Raw genomic sequence first — 19,223 nt, forward strand, 5'->3', positions numbered from 1 at the left:
AGTATTATTTATGTAATGCATGGAGTTTTTTTTTTTAAATATCTGACGTCTGTTCAAACACATCAAATGAATTGTGGGAAACAAAGGTTGCAGTTAAAACGCTTTGCATGTTGTCTTTGTTTAAAACGTATAATAAAGATATTTTGCAAAACGTGATAGTAAACTATTAACTTAGATGTACCTAAAGATGTATCTTTTTTAAATATTTCTTGAAAAAATATTTCTTTATCTTTGATATTTTTATTAATTTCAAACATGATATCTACGTATAAATACTTATTTTCTTTTAAACTCTTGCATTATTCTGCATTAACAACTATATAGAAGTGTCATAAATAAAAGCGATTTCTCGTTCGTATTCGATTCATATTGTTCATCAGATTGAGTTGCCGTCTAGTGATGTAAAAGTCGCAGGTTTGATCAATCCTTGGACTGTTGTCGTTCCCAGTCCTAACGCTTAAATGGAAGGTTAGAGATGAATATTAGTAATTCCTTAAAAAAGGCATTGCTGGTATTCTTTAAAAAAAAAAAGAAACTTTATACAGTTGTTGTTAGCACTTGCGTTAAGACTTCTGGTACCAACCAGCCTTACCTTGTATCCATACTTCCCAACCGTACCATCAATGTACATACATAAGAGAGCCCGCAAATTGTATCGGAAGAATGTATAAAGAGGCACCGCAATGCATATCGGTAACGAATTAATATTTATAAATAAAAATAAATTTAAGTCTGTTTGTCGTCGATGCGTTCTTAAATTATTCATTAGATTGTCATGATATTTTGGTAATGTGTTCTTCGTACGCTAGTGAAGGCTTTCAGTGAAAAAAGATAAGAGTTTGTTTGTCCTTCAATATAAATGTTTTACGTAAAGTAAATTATTCTACCTGTGCGAAGCCGGGACGGGTACCTATCTAGTATTAAATAAAAGGATATTACGAACTGTGCTATGGATAGTATTCTTATCAATGAATGCAATTCAGGCGTTGTTCCAAGTTTCTTATATCTCGTTCAGGAAACACGTGTCACATTAATGCATTGCATTTAGTTACACAATCAATACAGTCAATGTACTTAACTGTACTGTTGTATTAATGCTACCAAAAATTGCTGAAGCGAGATAGCTGTATCGCTGTATGGTTCTCTCATATTTATAATTGAATATCAATTTCGTTTCTATTTGTGCATGCGCGGGAGCAGAGACAACGTTCCTTATTTAAACTGTTAGGGACTTCCTTGCAGCATGTTCCTATCTTGGACTTATACGCTTTCTAAGCGTAGTTCCAATCAAATACGTGTCCCTTCATACGTATGTAAATGTATGCTATTTATGCTATTTATATGACTTGAAACGTTTTGAAAAATATAATGTATGTTATAAGGAATTCATTTTAGTAAATGGTTGCGTTATAAAAAAGAGTTACGTATAATATCTCATTCTGTAATCAAAACAATAGTCTGATTATAGTTTTCCATTTTGATTATGCGTGGAAAAGTGTAGGAGGAATGATAGTTTGGTTTCATTTGTTTTCGAAAAGAAAATAATTCTTGTTTTATATGTAATAGAATTTTAAACCGCATTTTAAGGTCATAAATTATAATTGTATATGATGAATCACTTGTTAATTTGTATTGTTTAATATTGTAAAATTTTAAATTGTTTATGATTTGTTACAGGTGGTTTAGAAGGCAAATACCGGGTCGCGGCACCTGAACTCATGCAGGACACATTCATGAGCGACTCCGAAGACGAAGGCGGTAAGATTTCATGGATTATAATTATTAACTTAAATATAAGTAATGCTCAGTGAATTAAACTTGTGAATATCAATTGACGATAACGAGTTCAAATGCGGTTGAACGGTCCAACTTAATTTTTCACGTATTATTTTTAATACATAAACTAACTTAGAGAAAATATTTAGATATATACATTATTTCATTACTGGTTTTATATAGTATATCCACAATATTGAAGCAGCATGGTGATTTTTTCTCATCATTACAACGTTAATAAGCTTGTACATAAAAGCCATGAAAATGTCCATGTTAAAATAGAATTTCGTTGGAATATTAAAAAAGTAAGATTCAAAGATCGAGGGTTAAAAAACGTCTAGCGATGTAAATTCGATAGGTTCGATGAACTGATGAACACTATGAACTATTACCGTCCCCACTCGTAAGACAAACTACTGCGTAATTGGAGAGAAAACCTTAAAAGGGTCAATGCCAATTTAAAAAAAAATAGACGAATTCCAATTTTATTCTGTTCGATTCTAAGAGCTGATTATTTTTCGTATTATAGGAGAGGTTGAGTGTCCAATTCAGCAACAGCAACAGTACCGCTACATGAACAGCGAGATAGGCACGTTGAACAGGGCTCGCCCGCTTGAGGACAGTGTTACCGATGGACATCTCTGGCCGAGCAACAATGACAGCCGAGTGGCCACCATCGAGCGACAGCCGCTCGACATCGGGTGAGCTTTACCAAAATTTGTATATATTTGTCTACCATCCATCAGGCTATAAAAGGCGTAATCGACGTCTCGGTCTGGACGGTCTCCATTCGAGAATTTTTCGTCCCCATCCTACATGATGGTTAGCCAAAATATGATGTATTTATCCAATACGTAATATTAAATGTCCAATGTTTTGGTCACCTTTAAATTTATTTACGCGTCGTGTGAAACGTTTATTAATTCTTTGCAATTATGTTTATCTTGAAGATTTCTGGTGTCGTTCGTGGTCGACGCCCGTGGAGGTGCCATGAAAGCGAAGAGACGAGGAGGAGTTCGTATCATCGTCCCCCCGGCCGCCTGCGCCGCACCCACCAGAGTTACATGCCGGTTAGTAGAGACATACATGCCAAAAAGACAACAGTCATGATAGTTTTCCTAAACCAACGTAATTTTTGTTTGGTTTGTTTATATTAGCTTAGTCTTTACATAAATTAATTATATTAAATATATTTAGATTATTTTATTGTAGTATTTGATTAAAATCATGATCGTATTAAGTAATTAATATTACTGGTGGTAGAGATTTGTGCAAGCTCGTCTGGGTAGGTACCACCCACTCATCAGATATTCTACCGCAAAACAGCAGTACTTGGTATTGTTGTGTTCCGGTTTGAAGGTTAAGTGAGCCAGTGTAATTACAGGCACAAGGTACATAAAATCTTAGTTCCCAAGGTTGGTGGCGCATTGGCTATATAAGCGATGGTAGACATTTCTTACAATGCCAATGTCTAAGGGCGTTTGGTGACCACTTACCATCAGGTGGCCCATATGCTCGTCCGCCTTACTATTCTATAAAAAAAAAACAATCCCCATACGTAGCAGCCATTTTTTTAGCAGCCATATTACATGTTTTGGGTTTATGTTCTATATTTAATTAGAGTGACATGAAATGAAACGGTTCGAGAAAGTTTTCTTAATAAATCTTATTCATCTTACAACATCGCCTTGAAATAGAATAACCAAAATCATATATAACAAGGCAATAACCTAACAATAGTGTAAGGTCGATACAAAATGACTCATAAACAGAAGTGTCCTCGGAGTTTTGGGACGTTGCCACAATACAATAATGATCGTGACATTATATTAACTTTTATTCTTATAAAATACGAAGACGCACACAATGATACATGTATAATTGTACAAAATATTTTATTTATAAAAATGTATTAAACGTATTTTATTTTTTAAAAATTAAAAAATACACATAAAAAATAACTTTTTTACACAATTGACCTAACAATTTACTAAATAAGTTATTCGCGTCAGCTATAAAATAATTCCATAGTAAAATATAGTAACAATACTGAATGAATAAATGACTACATCGCGTGACGTTTCTTTATTAGTGTCAGAAAGCATTGTTGATAAATTTGGCTCATTTATTTAAACCAATAAAGCGATTCCAAATCAAAGATTTGTTGAAAATAGTAATCGATAATCGAAATATATGATATCACTTGTTATTTAATCGAATAAAAATCGATTTCCAATCGTATTAAAATGTAAGGCCTTGAGCAGACTGCGATGGTAGTTAAGTGCTGATGACCGCAAACAAATAGGTCGATAATATTTATATCGTATGTAGGTAACACGGCTTTGTGCGTCATCCTATTAAGATTTCCTTATAAGTAAGATTATATTTAAAAATGACAAAGATCTTTCGTCCTACGAAATATTTTAATGTACTTTGTTATTGTGAAGCTTCAGCGTTATTTATATCTGATTGCGTATTACAAATGCATATCTAAAATTACATTTTTGTCACCACAAATGAGAATTGAGGCAATGTATGTGATTGTGGAGTACACGAATAATTTTCGTAGATGACTCGTTGAAAATAATTTGAGATGAAAGACAAAACTTACATGACTTTTTGAATATATAATTGGATGACTGATCGACTCTGTGATCATTGCAACTGCCTTCTGGTCTTGGTAGTGCTGTGTGAGCTTCCAGACCTAAATTGGGATTATCTAGAAAATTAGAAAGGTTTTTATTTGAGGGTTATATTTTCTTTAGAAATAGAAAAAAAAAAATATCTTCGACTTTAAACGTTTATTTTTTAATTTAATATTTTTAATAATCAGTGCGGCAACGAGGCGTGCTGCTGCCACAGCTGCACCCCCACCACTTATGGAAGGCGAGGCATTAGCTTCGAGGTTGCTTGAGTTGCAACCACAGGGGGCCAAGTTCTTAGCGTGAGTTTATTTCAATGATTATACTTTATATTCTGCAAAACTTTTGAAATACCAATTACTTAATAATTGAAGCAGTAACCTGATTGGATTTTCTTTCAAATTATAAAAAGGGTTTAGTTTTTATAACAAAATACAAATTGATATTTTTATTTTAGGCCAGTAATCATCGAAGTTCCCATCTTTACGGCGTCATGCCCAGAACGTGAGATCATTATACTAAGATCGGACACCGGCGAGACCTGGCAAGACCACTATCTACACAACAACGACAACGCTATGATACAGGTCAGTAAGGATTATAATCAATTAGCATTTGACTTATCAATGAGATACTAGGCATGCACAATATTTAATAAGGTGATATTGAACACCTGTATACTAGTTCGGTTGTTGTTAAATCGTTATCAAATAATACATTTTGATGTATAATAGCTAATATGAATTACATAGTTTACAAGTTTATTATTACGAACAACATATATGCGAAATAAAAATATATCGCTCAACAAATATTCAAAGCATAAACGTCGAAGTTCCGCGACCTTAAAGCAGCCGCGTGTGTGCGAGCAGGAGGCGCTGGCGCGCGAGCGCGAGGAGCACGGCTGCGGCGGCGAGCGGCTGGGCGAGGGCGGCGAGCGCGTGACGCGCATCGTGACGTGCGACTTCCCGCACTACCTGGCCGTGGTGTCGCGCGTGCGCCAGGAGGTGCACATCATCGGGCCCGAGGGCGGCACGGTGTCGTCGGCGCACATCCCGCAGGTGCAGGCGCTGTTCCCGGCGCAGGCGCTCACCAAGCGCATCCGCGTGGGCGTGCAGGCGCACGGCGCGGACGCGGCGCTGCGCGCGCGCGTGCTGCCGCGCCTGGCCGCCGTGTCGCCCGTCATCACGGTGGAGCCGCGCCGCCGCAAGTTCCACCGCAGCATCACGCTCACCGCGCCGCTGCCGCAGCACAAGGACCACAAGGTCGCGCCGCAACTTCGCGCTTCCTTTGCGTTTCTGATAAAAATGGAGTCGAGTATTTTATTTCAAAGACGTTTGCTTAAACAGATCAACACTCACGACAAGCAGTGCACGACGAACCTCCGTCTCCTGTGCTCTATAATGGGCGGCCAGGCTCGCGCGGTGTGGGAGGACGTCACCGGCTCCACTCCGCTGACCATCACCGACGACTGTGCTTCCTTCACCACCACCGTTTCTGCCAGGTAACGAAATTTTCCATAAGATAGTATAAACTGCTATAAAAAAAATAAACGCTAAATTATCTACAACATTTTATTTCATATAATTCAGAATGTAATGTAAGACAATTTTAGTTGTAATCGAATACAAAAAAAATCTTAGTTCTCTTAATTTTTCATATATTTTCATTATAATAACGTCAAATACTGGAACCAAGAATATACCTTAGATTTTTTTTTTTAAATTGCCTCCTCAGTAATAAAACAAATCCGAATTAATGATCTCGTTTCAGGTTTTGGCTGATGAGCTGCCCAAATATTAGTGAAGCGACTAAACTAGCGACGGAATTGTACAGGTGAGAATTTTTAACCTACATCTTAATACCTATATAGTATTATAATCTATATAAATATTCTTTAAAAAATTCATTTTAAATGGAAACTCGATCGAATATATAATTTAATTATATCATATCATTATAACATATGTAATATTTATTTATAAAATTTAATTTTTATGTTTGTTCACATAATAAAATAAAAAAAAAAAACAATTGCCAAAAATAATCTTTAAATGTTAAAACGTTCTTATTATCCAATTGTACAAAATTTTCCCGCCATTATTCAAGGTGGATATTTGACTTTATTTTGTATCGTTCTAGATAAATACTCTCTATCCAAAAAACATTCACTTCTCTCTTTATTAATTTTATTATAACAGGACGACTTTCTCTAAATACAATAAATGTGTAAAATTTAACCTATATCAACTGACGCGTGAACTGTACAAATATTACCGTAATAGTATAACATTCCTCGACCATGATATAACATTACATGAGGCTAATAAAAGCAGTGACGAACGACCCATACAATCTTATTAGTAAACATGTGTAATACTTATTTATTGACATGTAAATTCTATGTATATACCATGGATTAAATTATTCTGCTAACTCTACCTAACAGACTTTGTTGTTGTTTGTTGTTGTTGAATTTTAACGGTACAATTAATGTGGTTAAAGTGGTTTCAGTTGGTGGCTGAAATGAAACATAGCCATTTTATATCCAAAATGTATTGAAATATGATTTTGAAATTTTACGAGATTATTATTGTAAAGTTACTTGTCGGATAAATTTCTACCACTTTTATATCCACTATTTCGCATTATGTAACTTTATGCAGTTTACTTAAGAGGAAGGAACAGATCGTTAGAGGTCGTGGATCAGGTCTGCTTTGATTAGTTAAATACTGGATGACAGTATTTTACTGTCTAAATAAATAATGTTTGCAATTGTATATAATCGACGAGCTGGTTGGCGTGGTTGGTGCTTGCCTTTCACGCCGAAGGTTGTGGGTTCGATTCCCACCCAGGACAGATATTTGTTTGCATGAACATATCTGTTTGCCCTGAGTCTGGTTGTAATTATCTATATAAGTATGTATTTACAAAAGAAAAATAGTATATGTAGTATATCAGTTGTCTGGTTTCCATAGCACAAGCTCTGTACAAGCTTAATTTGGGAGCAGATGGCCGTGTGTGAAAAATGTCCTAGGATATTATTATAATATCGATATCCAATCATATATTTGAGATTTTCTTCGTCCATTCTATGTTATCTTACTTGGATGAATGATATAGGTCTTGGTCTTTTGTTTTTTTTTTATAGAATAGGAAGGCGGACGAGCATATGGTCCACCTGATGGTAAGTGGTCACCAAACGCCCTTAGACATTGGCATTGTAAGAAATGTCAACCATCGCTTATATAGCCAAAGCGCCACCAATCTTGGGAACTATGATTTTATGTCCTTTGTGCCTGTAATTACACTGTCCCACTCACCCTTCAAACCTGAAATGCTATGAATTGTTACAGAGAAATGTTACTGGTGCCGTTTGAAGTTCGCATCGTAGTGCTCGGCAAGCGACTGGACGCGCTCGAGGGCCGCCTCCTCGTGCTGTACATCACCGACAGATACGCCTACGATACGCTGCTGCATCAGGTGCGTGCTGCGCCAGACAAATTACATATTGATTGCTCGTTTTTAGAAAACACCAACATTTCTATTAATATGTCACATGGTCTTGATTTATTTATTCATGAACGGAAGGAGGACGATTCGACTCGAATCGAATGATTTGTTCAAGCTTCACAGTCGCCTCGCCTCAATAGTGTGACGTCATTGTTATTAGCATAGAATCGGTATAGCAATTCGATTAAAAACAAAACTCAAACTTTTTGCAACTTTAATGTGGACAGTATTTCTGGATTAACTGTCGTACCTAAAGTTTTAATAGAAAATATATAAATTCATAACTTTTGTAATCAAACTCATTAAGCTTTATATCAATTAATGATTCAACGACTTTTTTTATAATTTTTGGTTTAATAATTTTTAAATGATAATTGTATTTTTTTCTTAAGCAGTTTAATTTTAATCACGTCATTATACTTCCACAGGAGCACTACACAGAGGTGGCTCACTCGACAGCAGTGCGGTTCCTCGACAGCAAGCCAGTATACCTGGAGTTCTCCGGTAACCTCGTGCCCGTCACGAAATCCGGCACTCAACCCACGTTCATATTCGAGGTACACTATTAAACATACCACTGTTAAACTGATAACTTTTAAGATACTAAACTAAAGTTTAAGTGAAGGGGGGGGGGGGGTGTTGTCAGGTGTCATTTACCCCCATATCCTTTTCTGTAACTCTGACAACGTGTATGCAAAATTTTAACATCGGTTGAGTAGCTAAGAGCCGAAAGCGTAACAAACATACTTTCGCATTTATAATATTAAAGATAGACACTGTAATTTTATGAAAACAATTAAAATGAGGTAATTGATATTCTTACAGGCTTTTAAAGATAACCGCGTAGAGTTCACCGTACGCGTGAAACACAGCGAGGAGAATCCCTCCGGCAGGATCTACTTCATGAATGAACCTAAGGTAAACAAATATTACACATTAATAAGGCAATAGTCTGGAATCTAGATCTGGTACTGAGTGTTTGTATTTAATAGTCTATTTCCTTTTGAAACTAATGCAAAGAGTACATTGAAAAATGGCGAAGAAGAGGAGAACTCTATTCTCGAGAAAGATTCTTATGAATAATGTTAAATGCTATGGAAAAAAAACTATAACGGTGATGCGTTGATGATGTAAGGGATGGGTTAATATTTCTTACAGTGGCGTATACATTGTTATCTATGAGCGGTGATACATACCATCACTTGACCCATTTTGCAGTCTGCGTACCCGCTTTAAATAAAAAAATAACTAACAAAAAGCAAAGAAACAAACCCTCCTTTTTTATATATTATAATAGTAGTCGATTTTAATTATTTTGTGGAATAAAAGTATTACCTATATAAAATATAATTAAAAAGTCACCGAAAGATGTACCAAAACAGTAATTAATCAATCCAACACTCTCGATCGCCGTCTCGTAACCGAGTATTGTCGCAGGCGGCGAAGGGCGAACAGGCAGCGAGTCCGGCGTGCGTGCTGGACGTGGCGCTGCCCGAGCGGATCGCGCCGCGCGCCGCCAAGAGCCACCTCGACTGCCTCAACCTCGACCAGTCCGGTGAGCACGCACGCGCACACACACGCATACACACACACACACATTCACACACACACATGTACACACACACACACACACACACACACACACACACACACAATATGCATTAATATCATTCAAAAACATTGATATTGAAATTGAAAACAGTTTGCGAGTTCCAGTCAATCTAGATAAAGTTCCTTCAAATACAAAACAATTAACAATTTTGTAGAGACAGAAATGGAATCAGTGATGTACATGTAGTAATTCTTAAATAATTAAACTTGATAGATATTTACTAATTAGAAACTAACCTTTTTCAGGATTCGATGCGCTCAAGGACGAACTAAGCTTCCACTGGGGCGACCACAACCACAGCATCGGTCCGCCGCCCATACCGCAGGAGCCCGGCCCGCAACTCAACGGACACGTTAGTATTCTAACTATACAATTATACCAACTTTATTATCACAATACTATTTCATTATCCCGTTTATTTAAGCGAATCAAATATTTAACTAGAGAGATATAAAATTATTTTTAAATATAGAATTAAAATCACGGATTACAATTATAGACATTCTTGTATTTTGCTATTATTTTACGAACTCATTAATCATATATATCATTGCTATATATCCATCTCATGTAAGCTATACATTGCCAGGATAAAACTATTGCTAATGGTGATGTGAAATATCCAACGAAAGAGACAGAAGAAGATAAGGACGACAAACCCACTGGTAAGTGTATAACAATAAAGAAGTTTAAACTCAAATACAACGTGTATATGAAACATACAAGCCGAGATGGCCTAGTGGTCTACCCGGGTAAGCACCACTGAATATTCATGTGCTCAATTTGTGTTTATAATTCATCTCGTGCTTGATGACGGTGAAAGAAAACATCGCGAGGAAACCTGCATGTGTCTAATTTCATTGAAATTCTGCCACATGTGCATTCTACCAACCCGCATTGGAGCAGCGTGGTGGAGTAAGCTTAAACCTCCTCCTCAAAATGGAGAGGAGGCCTTAGCCCAGCAGTGGGACAATAACAGGCTGTTATTGTTTACTATATATGAAACGTTGTTAAAGAAAAACAGATCTTATTTCGTAAGCATTGCGAATTTATTCTTATAAAAATCGTACAAGTAAAAAAAATTATTTCTACGAAGTTTTTAGTCAAAGTGAATAAGCTAGAAAGGAACACGATACTTTGTCACGTATTACTAGCTTTGCGTTTTTATATAATTAGGACTATTTTACGGACGAAAAGATTTTAAAACAGAATCCGTAAAACATCAAAGGTTTATATTATAACTATTGTGCAAATAAATACGGTAACTAGGTGCACAAACTTGACTAACTTCTACCCACAGCTTAATGCACATTCTTAAGTGACTGACGACCGCATTACCTTTTAGTTTAAATTACCGAACTCGAAAATTCATTACAAAATGCGCATCTCATGCTCAAATTCACTTCATTTAGACACGTAGATTACGCTTTGCTGTATACAAAGTATATAAGGATATGGTTAGAATAATATTAAAGATACAATAAGTGTGTCTAATACAAAATATATTAATAACGTTTTTCCTGTAGTACAGACTCTACGACGGTTTTAGTGTAAGTACATAGATTTGTAGAGTAATGAATAACTTATTTCAGTAAATGGTGGCACTCTCCACGTTGATTCGAATAAAACAAAAGCTACCTTTGATTCTGATGAAGATAAAACTCCGATGAATACGCTCGAAAAAGGTAAAAAGAAATCCGAGGGAGGTTCATTTTTAGGCGGATTAGCTGACAAAGTTAAAAACGTATTCGGTCACAGCGAAGACAAAGAAGACATTAAGGAATCTTCTCCTAAACCACAACCCAAGCCGCGAGAATCTAAAGAAAAAACGCCACCTAAACCAGCACCAAGACTTATTACAGAAGACCTATTGGAGAAAGTTGAAGATATGTTCAAAGATGTGCGTCAAAAACCACACCTTAAAGACGAAGATGACATTAACAATCAAGTATATGCAACTAAACTTATCGTTGATGAAGAAGAATGTCCTGATGTGCGCAGTAAAACAGAAGAAGTATATCATCAATATGAACATATGCAACCAGTAGACACCCCGTTGCATTGCAAAGTAAGCGATCCATTCCAATTTTACACAGGCTGCTGTGAAGGCAAATACAAGAGAGGCGAAAAACATCGCCATGATGAAACTTCTAATTTGTCCGACATGGTCGAACAAGTTAAATTTGCTGCACATGAAAAACTTCAAGAAGTCAGTGATAGCGCTGAAAATGATCTTAAAGAAGCCGCAGATAAGACAAAAAAAGAGAAAGATAACATTTTACAGCAAGCTGGTGAAATCAAAGAAGATATTATTGTTAAATCAGAAAATATCAAAAACGATTTAATTAACCGGAAAGAAGACCTCCAGACAAATATTCAAGATGATGTACGAAAAGCTAACAATACAATCAACGATCAGCTTAATAATTTATCAGAAACGGCTGATAAAATAAAAGATAATGCGAATGAACTACATTCTGATGTTAATTCTGACGTAGAAAATAAAAAGTCTTCTGCAAATAATACCATAAGTGAATTAGTTAAAATTGCTGATAACACTGAAGATAATATAAAAAACAAAGTCCATCAATTGGACTTTGCTGCAATGGAAAGGGCTGAGGAAATGAAACTCAGGGGTCACGAAAAATTATCAATGCTAGGAAAAACATTTGAACAAACAGAAGATGACATTAAAATCGGCTTAGATAAAAAATCAGATAACATTAATCACAAAGCCAACAACATTAAAAAAGGAGTTGAAGAGGCAATGGATGAAATAATTGAAGTTTCTGAGAAAAAAGTAAACCAACTAAAAGATTCTACTGATGTTATTAAAAATAAAGGCCAAAAAGCTGCAGCTGATGTTAAATCTAAGGCTAAGGATAAGAAGGATAATGCTAAATCAGAAGCTAAGAAGAAAACTAAAGAAGGAAAGAATTTCTTCACTGGGCTTGTCCAAAATATTTTTGGAGAAAAAGAGAAATTGGAAGATGAAATTAAAGACAAAATCACTGAAGGTAAAGATTCCGCAAATAATTTAGCAAAAGAAGCAACTGTGGCCAAGAATGATTTACAAAATAACATCGCTAAGAAAGAAGAAAACTTGAAGACAAATGCAGAAATTGCTTTACAAAGTGCACAAGACAAAAAGAATGAATTATTACAAAACGCAAAAGATACGAAAAATGAAATAGTCAGCGACATGCAAGATAAGACGGAACAGTTTGTAGATAATGTACAAAATAAAACAGAAGATGCTATTAAAAGTACAGAAAACAAAACCAATGAATTTGTAAAAAGTTTGCATGACAAGAAAGACAATTTTGTTCATAACGCTGAAGAAATCCGTGATGAAGTCGCACAAAATGTTCATGATCGTAAAGTAGAAGTTGTGCAAAATATTGAAAATAAAAAGGACGAATCATTACAATTTGCGAAAGGCGCAAAGGACAAAATAAGTCATACCTTAGAAGAAACGAAAGAGGAAATATTACAAAATGGGCAGGAAAAGAAAGATCAGATAATAGGAAATTTGCAGAAAACAAGCAATGAAATAATAGAAAATTTACAAGATGGGAAAACAACGTTAGAGAATGCCGTAATCAACAAAAAAGACGAATTAAAGAAAACCCTTAACGACAAGGCAGAAGTTGTTAAAAATGAGCTCGATCAATCTAAAATTGCTATAGACACCGTTGTAAATGAAAAGAAAAATGAAGCATTCAATGCCAAAAATATTCTACAAGATTCCGCAGAAGACAGATTTAATAGGATAAGGCAAGAAGCAGAACAAACGACAGAAGAAATTAAAAGATCTGCAGAGGAAGTGTTAAATGCTGCAACTGAACATAAGTATAATGCAGAAAGTAATGTCACTAATAAATTCAACGAAATTAAAGATTATGGAAAAGATGAAATAGAAAGGCTTGATCAAGTTGCTAAAGCAAAAGGAAAAGAAATACAGAAGTCAGCAAAAGTAACATTTGGTCAAGTTCAGGAATCTGCCTCCAGTGCTTTCGACCAGCTCGAATGTACCGCGAAGGATAAAATGAACGACACCCATGAAACATATGAAGATTTACAAAGTTCGGCCCGAGATACCTTTGCAGATTTACGAGACGATGTTCATGGTCTAGAAAGCTCTGCACAGGACACACTACACAGTTTTCAGAGTTCCGCAGGTAACACATTCGACAGTCTAGACGATTCTGTACGGGAATATATCGGTGGCGCACAAAATACTATTTCTAATGCAGAAGGCGGTACTAAGGAACTTTTTGGAAGTGTCAAAGATAGTTTTGAAGGTTTCCAAGTAGCAGCTGGCGACAAACTTGAAGATATTAAAGGATCTACGAAAGATAGGCTAGAGGAGGCTGACGAAAGGTTGGAAAATGCAAAGGAAGAAATTAAGGACGGTGTAAAAGAGACGGAAGAAGTGGTTGCTGAAACAGTATCAAATGAAGCTGATAAATTTACAAGCAGTCTCAATGACTTGGGCAACTCTGTCTTCGGAATATCCGGCAAAGGTTAGTTACTTTCAAAATTAATAAAAAAAGCTAAACTCATTTAATATTGTTATAAACATTTCAATACGAATCGCTATGAAACGCCCGTTGTATTTTATTGCTGTGCTCATAAATGAAGACTAAACAAAACAATAAATATCAAACATTAATTCCAGGATTCATGAAGGATTCGAGCTCAAAACTGCTTGAATCCGAAAAGTCACAATCTTCGCCCCACAAGAAGAGTTCAGGGTAAGTAAAAGCATTCATTATACAATTGAGAATTGTCATTGCCCTCTATTGGTCAAAATGTATATAACGTCACGCCATCGAGCACTTAACTAATTCACTGAAAATGTTCACATTTGACCACGTTTTTAGTCAGCCCACTTTCATGACATGTACGTAACCAGCGCGATAAGGACTAATTAATTTCCTTTAAAGCGACAGAAGTATTTTGCGAAGTGAAGGACGCGAGGAACAATCGAAGTGCGCTGAATATAAACTTGGTAGAAGAACAGTACACCCAATATAACATTCCTTTACTAAGCTGTGAAACATTTTAGATTTACTGAATCAGAGAACTACTGAACCGATTAAAAATAAAAAAAGCACATGCACTATTTAAAAAAAAAAACAACGTCGACTAAAGTTCAAGTAACATTTTATAAATGTATAACCTACACGAAGCACAGCACGGCATAACGTATCAGTAAAGTGTTTCACGGAGTCACAATACTTATATGACACAATGCCTGCATCTAACTTCACTCGCACCGAATTACAGAATACCGAAGCTTAAACGGAAGAATAAGAAATAAACGCGAACGAGCGACAAGCGGCGAACGAATGTATGGTATATAGACTAGCTTAGATGTACTATTTATTGTTAATATATTTTCCTACAGCACTATTGTTTCATGGGTGCTGAAATCTAAACTCTATGCTTTTAAACATAAGGTTTAATTTTAAATATCTTCGGATATAATGCTGGTGCTCAGTGAAACAATTGTATTGTAATGTAGAAAGCAATGTGTAAGTTTACTCTCGTCTCATTTTATTGTGTCGATGTTTTAGAGATTAATCCTATTCACTCGAATAAGGTAGACGTTGGAAATTGACATGCCAATGCATGGCACGAGAGAATTTTAATAAGAATATATAAATGTATGTTGTAATGTTTTATGGGACGTTCTAAAACAAATATAAATTAAACGTAATCGAGTAAATAATATACATTACTTATATTAATAAAATAATTCCAATCATTATAAAATAGTTCAAGAGATTTTTCTTTATTTTCAAGTACAAATGAGTACAGTCATTTCACTGCAATGTTTAATATTTTATCATTTAGTTACGATTTCAAAGAAATCAAGTCTATTTTAGTGTTAGGGAGTTTTAAATCGTATTTCAATGCATATTAATTTAATGTTTTTTTTTTTAAATAATTTATACAGATTTATTTAGACGTTAGAATCATGTCTATATTCTTGCCTATAATTCTTGATAATATAATCCCTTTATTGGTTTTATTATAATCATATTTCAATTTTATATTTTGATATAGATCATTTTAGTGTATTGAAGAGTCACTTTGTTGCAATTATGTGCTGACGTTTATACTTGTGCGTTTTGTGCGACTTTGGTGCGACACTATTAGCGAAGCGTAGTAGTATGCGTATAACAATTACATCGATGACGTCAAGGTCAGACAAACAATAAAAATGAAAAGTTTTTATATGAAAGCCCACATGTGTAGACGTTGGTTAATTGATGTAACGTCAGTAAAATAATTCGCATTTTTTTGTATTTAATTTTAAGTATTTATATATAATAGACGCAATTATCAATGTTTTGTGTTGCATAATTTATTGTATTTTAAATGTGTTTTCTTTATAAAGTTTACACTGCTTTTGTACAGTATTTAATCGATGTTCGTTTTAATGTAACGATAGTCTACAGCATCCAAGTTTTTTTTTATAAATCCATGGTTTTATTATAGATCTGCTAGGTATTTATATACGATTTAATATATTCGATAAAAATATAATTTTTAATATAATTCAAGTCAAGAAGCGATTATGCAAATCGCTCTAAGAAGCTAAAATATATTGTCAACTTTTTCGTCGAAATGTTTTATATGTTAAGAACAATGCACAAGTGAAAAATCTGTCTTAGTGATGGTTAACGAAATAATGCATCATCGAGAGTAGCGCTTGCTTTGCTTGTGACGTCTCTCTGTTAGTTGTTAATATAAGATGATATTATACGAAAATGTTCTCGATCAACCGGCTTTTTATTTCTCGTTTATATTCTTTAGTTGGTCAGCTTAGCTTGCGCTTAAAGTTGAAACAGCGACAAAAATATATTCACATTATCGCAATCGATTCATTTTTCTGCATAACTTTCTTTTATGCTTATATTTAAATATTTTGAAAGTAAAATTTGATCGTTTGCTTCGAGGCTTTAAATGTTTTGTGAGCACAGAATATTTAGCACATTTTAATATAATATAAAGCAAAAATTATATTGTACTTTGTTATTGCTCTCGTATTCGTTTTGGAGTATTTAACGAGATGAACATTTTGGTAAAATGTATAAACAATGTATAGTCTACACTGGTAAAGGTACACTTGCACGCGGTATTGCGTCACTGCATCTTGAGCACGACTGCTTTTGGTAAGTTATTTTGCGCCATTCATTTTTTTGTTTTCCAATTGTTGCATTTCCTTCATGCCCGGTTTTTATATTTAAAAAACTTTTATTGTAAATCACATTCACGTTCGATTTGGAAACGTTTTTAATAGAATAATTGGAAGGTTTTGAATTAAGCCTCGTAAATAATTCTGCTGTTTGTAAGCAAAATTTATCTTTTTAAATATAGTAACCGGGCAACGATGGACGATTTTACATTACACGACAAAATCGATGATATACCATAAACAACATTTCTCAAATACCGTCATATTCCTCCGTCATTTCATAAAAGCAGGTATTGTTGTCGTTTAGTGGAAAAACTTCCAACGACGATCGTTCGTGTCTGAACTAATATGAATGAATTAAAATTATCCTTTAATTCTTAGTACAAATGTACATAAGGATGATAAAGCGATAATTTTAATTCTGTTAAATTAGTTTAGCGATGATTTGTGTGTAAATGAAATCAAACAGAATCACCATAAGTGAGTGCTTCAATGAAGATCAAAATGAGAATGAGCATTCAGTTGTAAAAAAGGGACCAAAATGTACAAAATGAATTTTATATATATATATATATATATCTATAAAATGCAAAGCTTTCAAAATAAAAGACTAATACACATAATACAGCACATTTTATTGTCTTGTGCACTAATGTGCAAAATTATATTCTGGGATAATACAGATTATAGCACTTTGCACAAATAAAGCTATTTCCTGCTGATTGTTTATTAAAATTAATTACTATATTTTGAACTTATATTAACAAAGTTTTAAGTTTAACTAATTCTACTTATTAGAGATAGTTATGTTATGTAATATTTAATCTATTTTACAGTTTTTTCTCCAAACTACGCCGCAACCCATGAAGATTGAAGAATACACCGTTGGTCTCGACTAAACCGTTATTTTAAAGTATGCGATGCAACTTTCATAACAAAATGTTATTAGTAATTTTAGAGTCAAAATAATTTAAATATTACACGTATGTGTTGTTGATTGATGTATTGAAAATAAAAGAGTAGATATAATTGAGTTATGGAGTAAATTTCAATTTCAGTAAATTATATTATAGCGAGTGATTTATTAATATAGTACCTGAATATTGGGTTCTGACAACTTGATTTCGAATGCTGTGGAGAGCTCATTTGTGTCTTCAAATTTCATCATTTTTTTTACAAATTTCTTTTTAATTTTTGACTATTTATAGGATAAGTTATATATTTATAAATGCGGTTTATATATATGCATTAAACCGTTTCCATTGTATAAGAAATATAAAAATATTATTAACAATAATAATAATTTTGCCCACCTAGTGGTGTTGAAGCCAGTTTTACTATTTTTGTATAGTTTATATTTAATATTTATACTCTGTTCATAAATACGGTGCTGGAAAACATGGCATTGAAGATTGGGATCTTATTGTAACACGTTAAAAAAACCTTAATATCAAAATATTAATGACAGCAGGCATTTGACAAAACAGAATTTACACTAATCTGAGTACCTAGAGAAGCAAGTTCAATGCCTGCTAATGTACTATAGTACATTCAAAGTTATTTAAAGTTTCAAAAAATATAAATTTGATATATTGTCACACTATTTATATTTTTGCACTATTTCATTTATGTAATGTATTGTATTTCTCTGTCATTTTGTATATTATGCAAAATGTATAAGAGTAAAAGTAAAGTTGATATATTAACAAACTCGTTTCTACCAGTTATCTTATGGTGCAAGCAATAAAGGTGTTTTTCGTGTGTCACACAGATACACAAAAAAACATCGGCTATAAAAATTCGGATGAATAGATATTGGTGCAAAAAATGTTTACAAACAAATTTTTGTACAACAATTTTTAATAAATGTGACATTATTAATAAATAATAAGTGGTGTCCTTTAATAATTCTAAATGTTTTTTAAAATGTAATTTCTTTAAAAAATTTTTGCTAAGATTTGAGAAATATTTTATAATAAAGTTAATGTCACTGATATTTCTTTCTTATTTAAAATAATATAATTAAAACAGAATATAAGCATAATACAAGAGAAGATTACTTAATAATACTTAATTGTCTATTATAGAATGTGAAAAAAACGTGGGAAAAATATGTCAGTAAAACTAAACTAAATCCCAAATATGCTGTTTTATATCATTCGCAGTAATTGTTGGAAATACATAAACTCTTCAATTGCATATTTTCTCTTGTATTATCCGCTAAAATCTTATATTATGTTTTAGGGGTTTTTAGCAGATTTGTTTTATTCCTATATTTATTTTAGACTAATGTTTTAAATATATATTACGTTTTAATTAACATAGTAAATCCCAATCAAAGCCTACTAAAATTCTGAATGTACTGTGATGCCAAAATGAAATGAAGATTATGTAAAAAGTTAAACTTTTGTTAATTTATTAATAGAGTCTATTATCACCATATTTATTGCTTTTAGTAATAAATTTATTC

The 19,223-nt window shown here is 33.8% G+C and overlaps 1 protein-coding gene across 4 annotated transcripts in view; it reads left to right on the forward strand.

Moving 5' to 3' along the window:
* Positions 1–19,223, forward strand: part of LOC126777816 (ankyrin-3-like) — a 131,723-nt gene extending 112,500 nt beyond the window's left edge. For 2 of the 4 annotated variants that reach the window (XM_050500984.1, XM_050500987.1), the window contains exons 18-34: positions 1,678–1,758; positions 2,306–2,477; positions 2,727–2,846; positions 4,610–4,720; positions 4,876–5,005; positions 5,291–5,683; positions 5,768–5,922; positions 6,192–6,254; positions 7,775–7,901; positions 8,360–8,488; positions 8,757–8,849; positions 9,369–9,486; positions 9,789–9,895; positions 10,133–10,208; positions 11,136–14,069; positions 14,225–14,300; positions 14,836–16,339. In XM_050500984.1, coding sequence (XP_050356941.1) covers positions 1,678–1,758; positions 2,306–2,477; positions 2,727–2,846; positions 4,610–4,720; positions 4,876–5,005; positions 5,291–5,683; positions 5,768–5,922; positions 6,192–6,254; positions 7,775–7,901; positions 8,360–8,488; positions 8,757–8,849; positions 9,369–9,486; positions 9,789–9,895; positions 10,133–10,208; positions 11,136–14,069; positions 14,225–14,300; positions 14,836–14,869 — 4,919 coding nt within the window. In that variant the 3' untranslated portion in view covers positions 14,870–16,339. Of the gene's footprint in view, positions 1–1,677; positions 1,759–2,305; positions 2,478–2,726; positions 2,847–4,609; positions 4,721–4,875; positions 5,006–5,290; positions 5,684–5,767; positions 5,923–6,191; positions 6,255–7,774; positions 7,902–8,359; positions 8,489–8,756; positions 8,850–9,368; positions 9,487–9,788; positions 9,896–10,132; positions 10,209–11,135; positions 14,070–14,224; positions 14,301–14,835; positions 16,340–17,589 lie in introns of those variants that run through there. The other 2 variants (XM_050500985.1, XM_050500988.1) reach the window with 2 other exon arrangements.

This window comes from Nymphalis io, chromosome 24, assembly GCF_905147045.1.
Source record: "Nymphalis io chromosome 24, ilAglIoxx1.1, whole genome shotgun sequence".
NCBI lineage: Eukaryota > Metazoa > Arthropoda > Insecta > Lepidoptera > Nymphalidae > Nymphalis > Nymphalis io.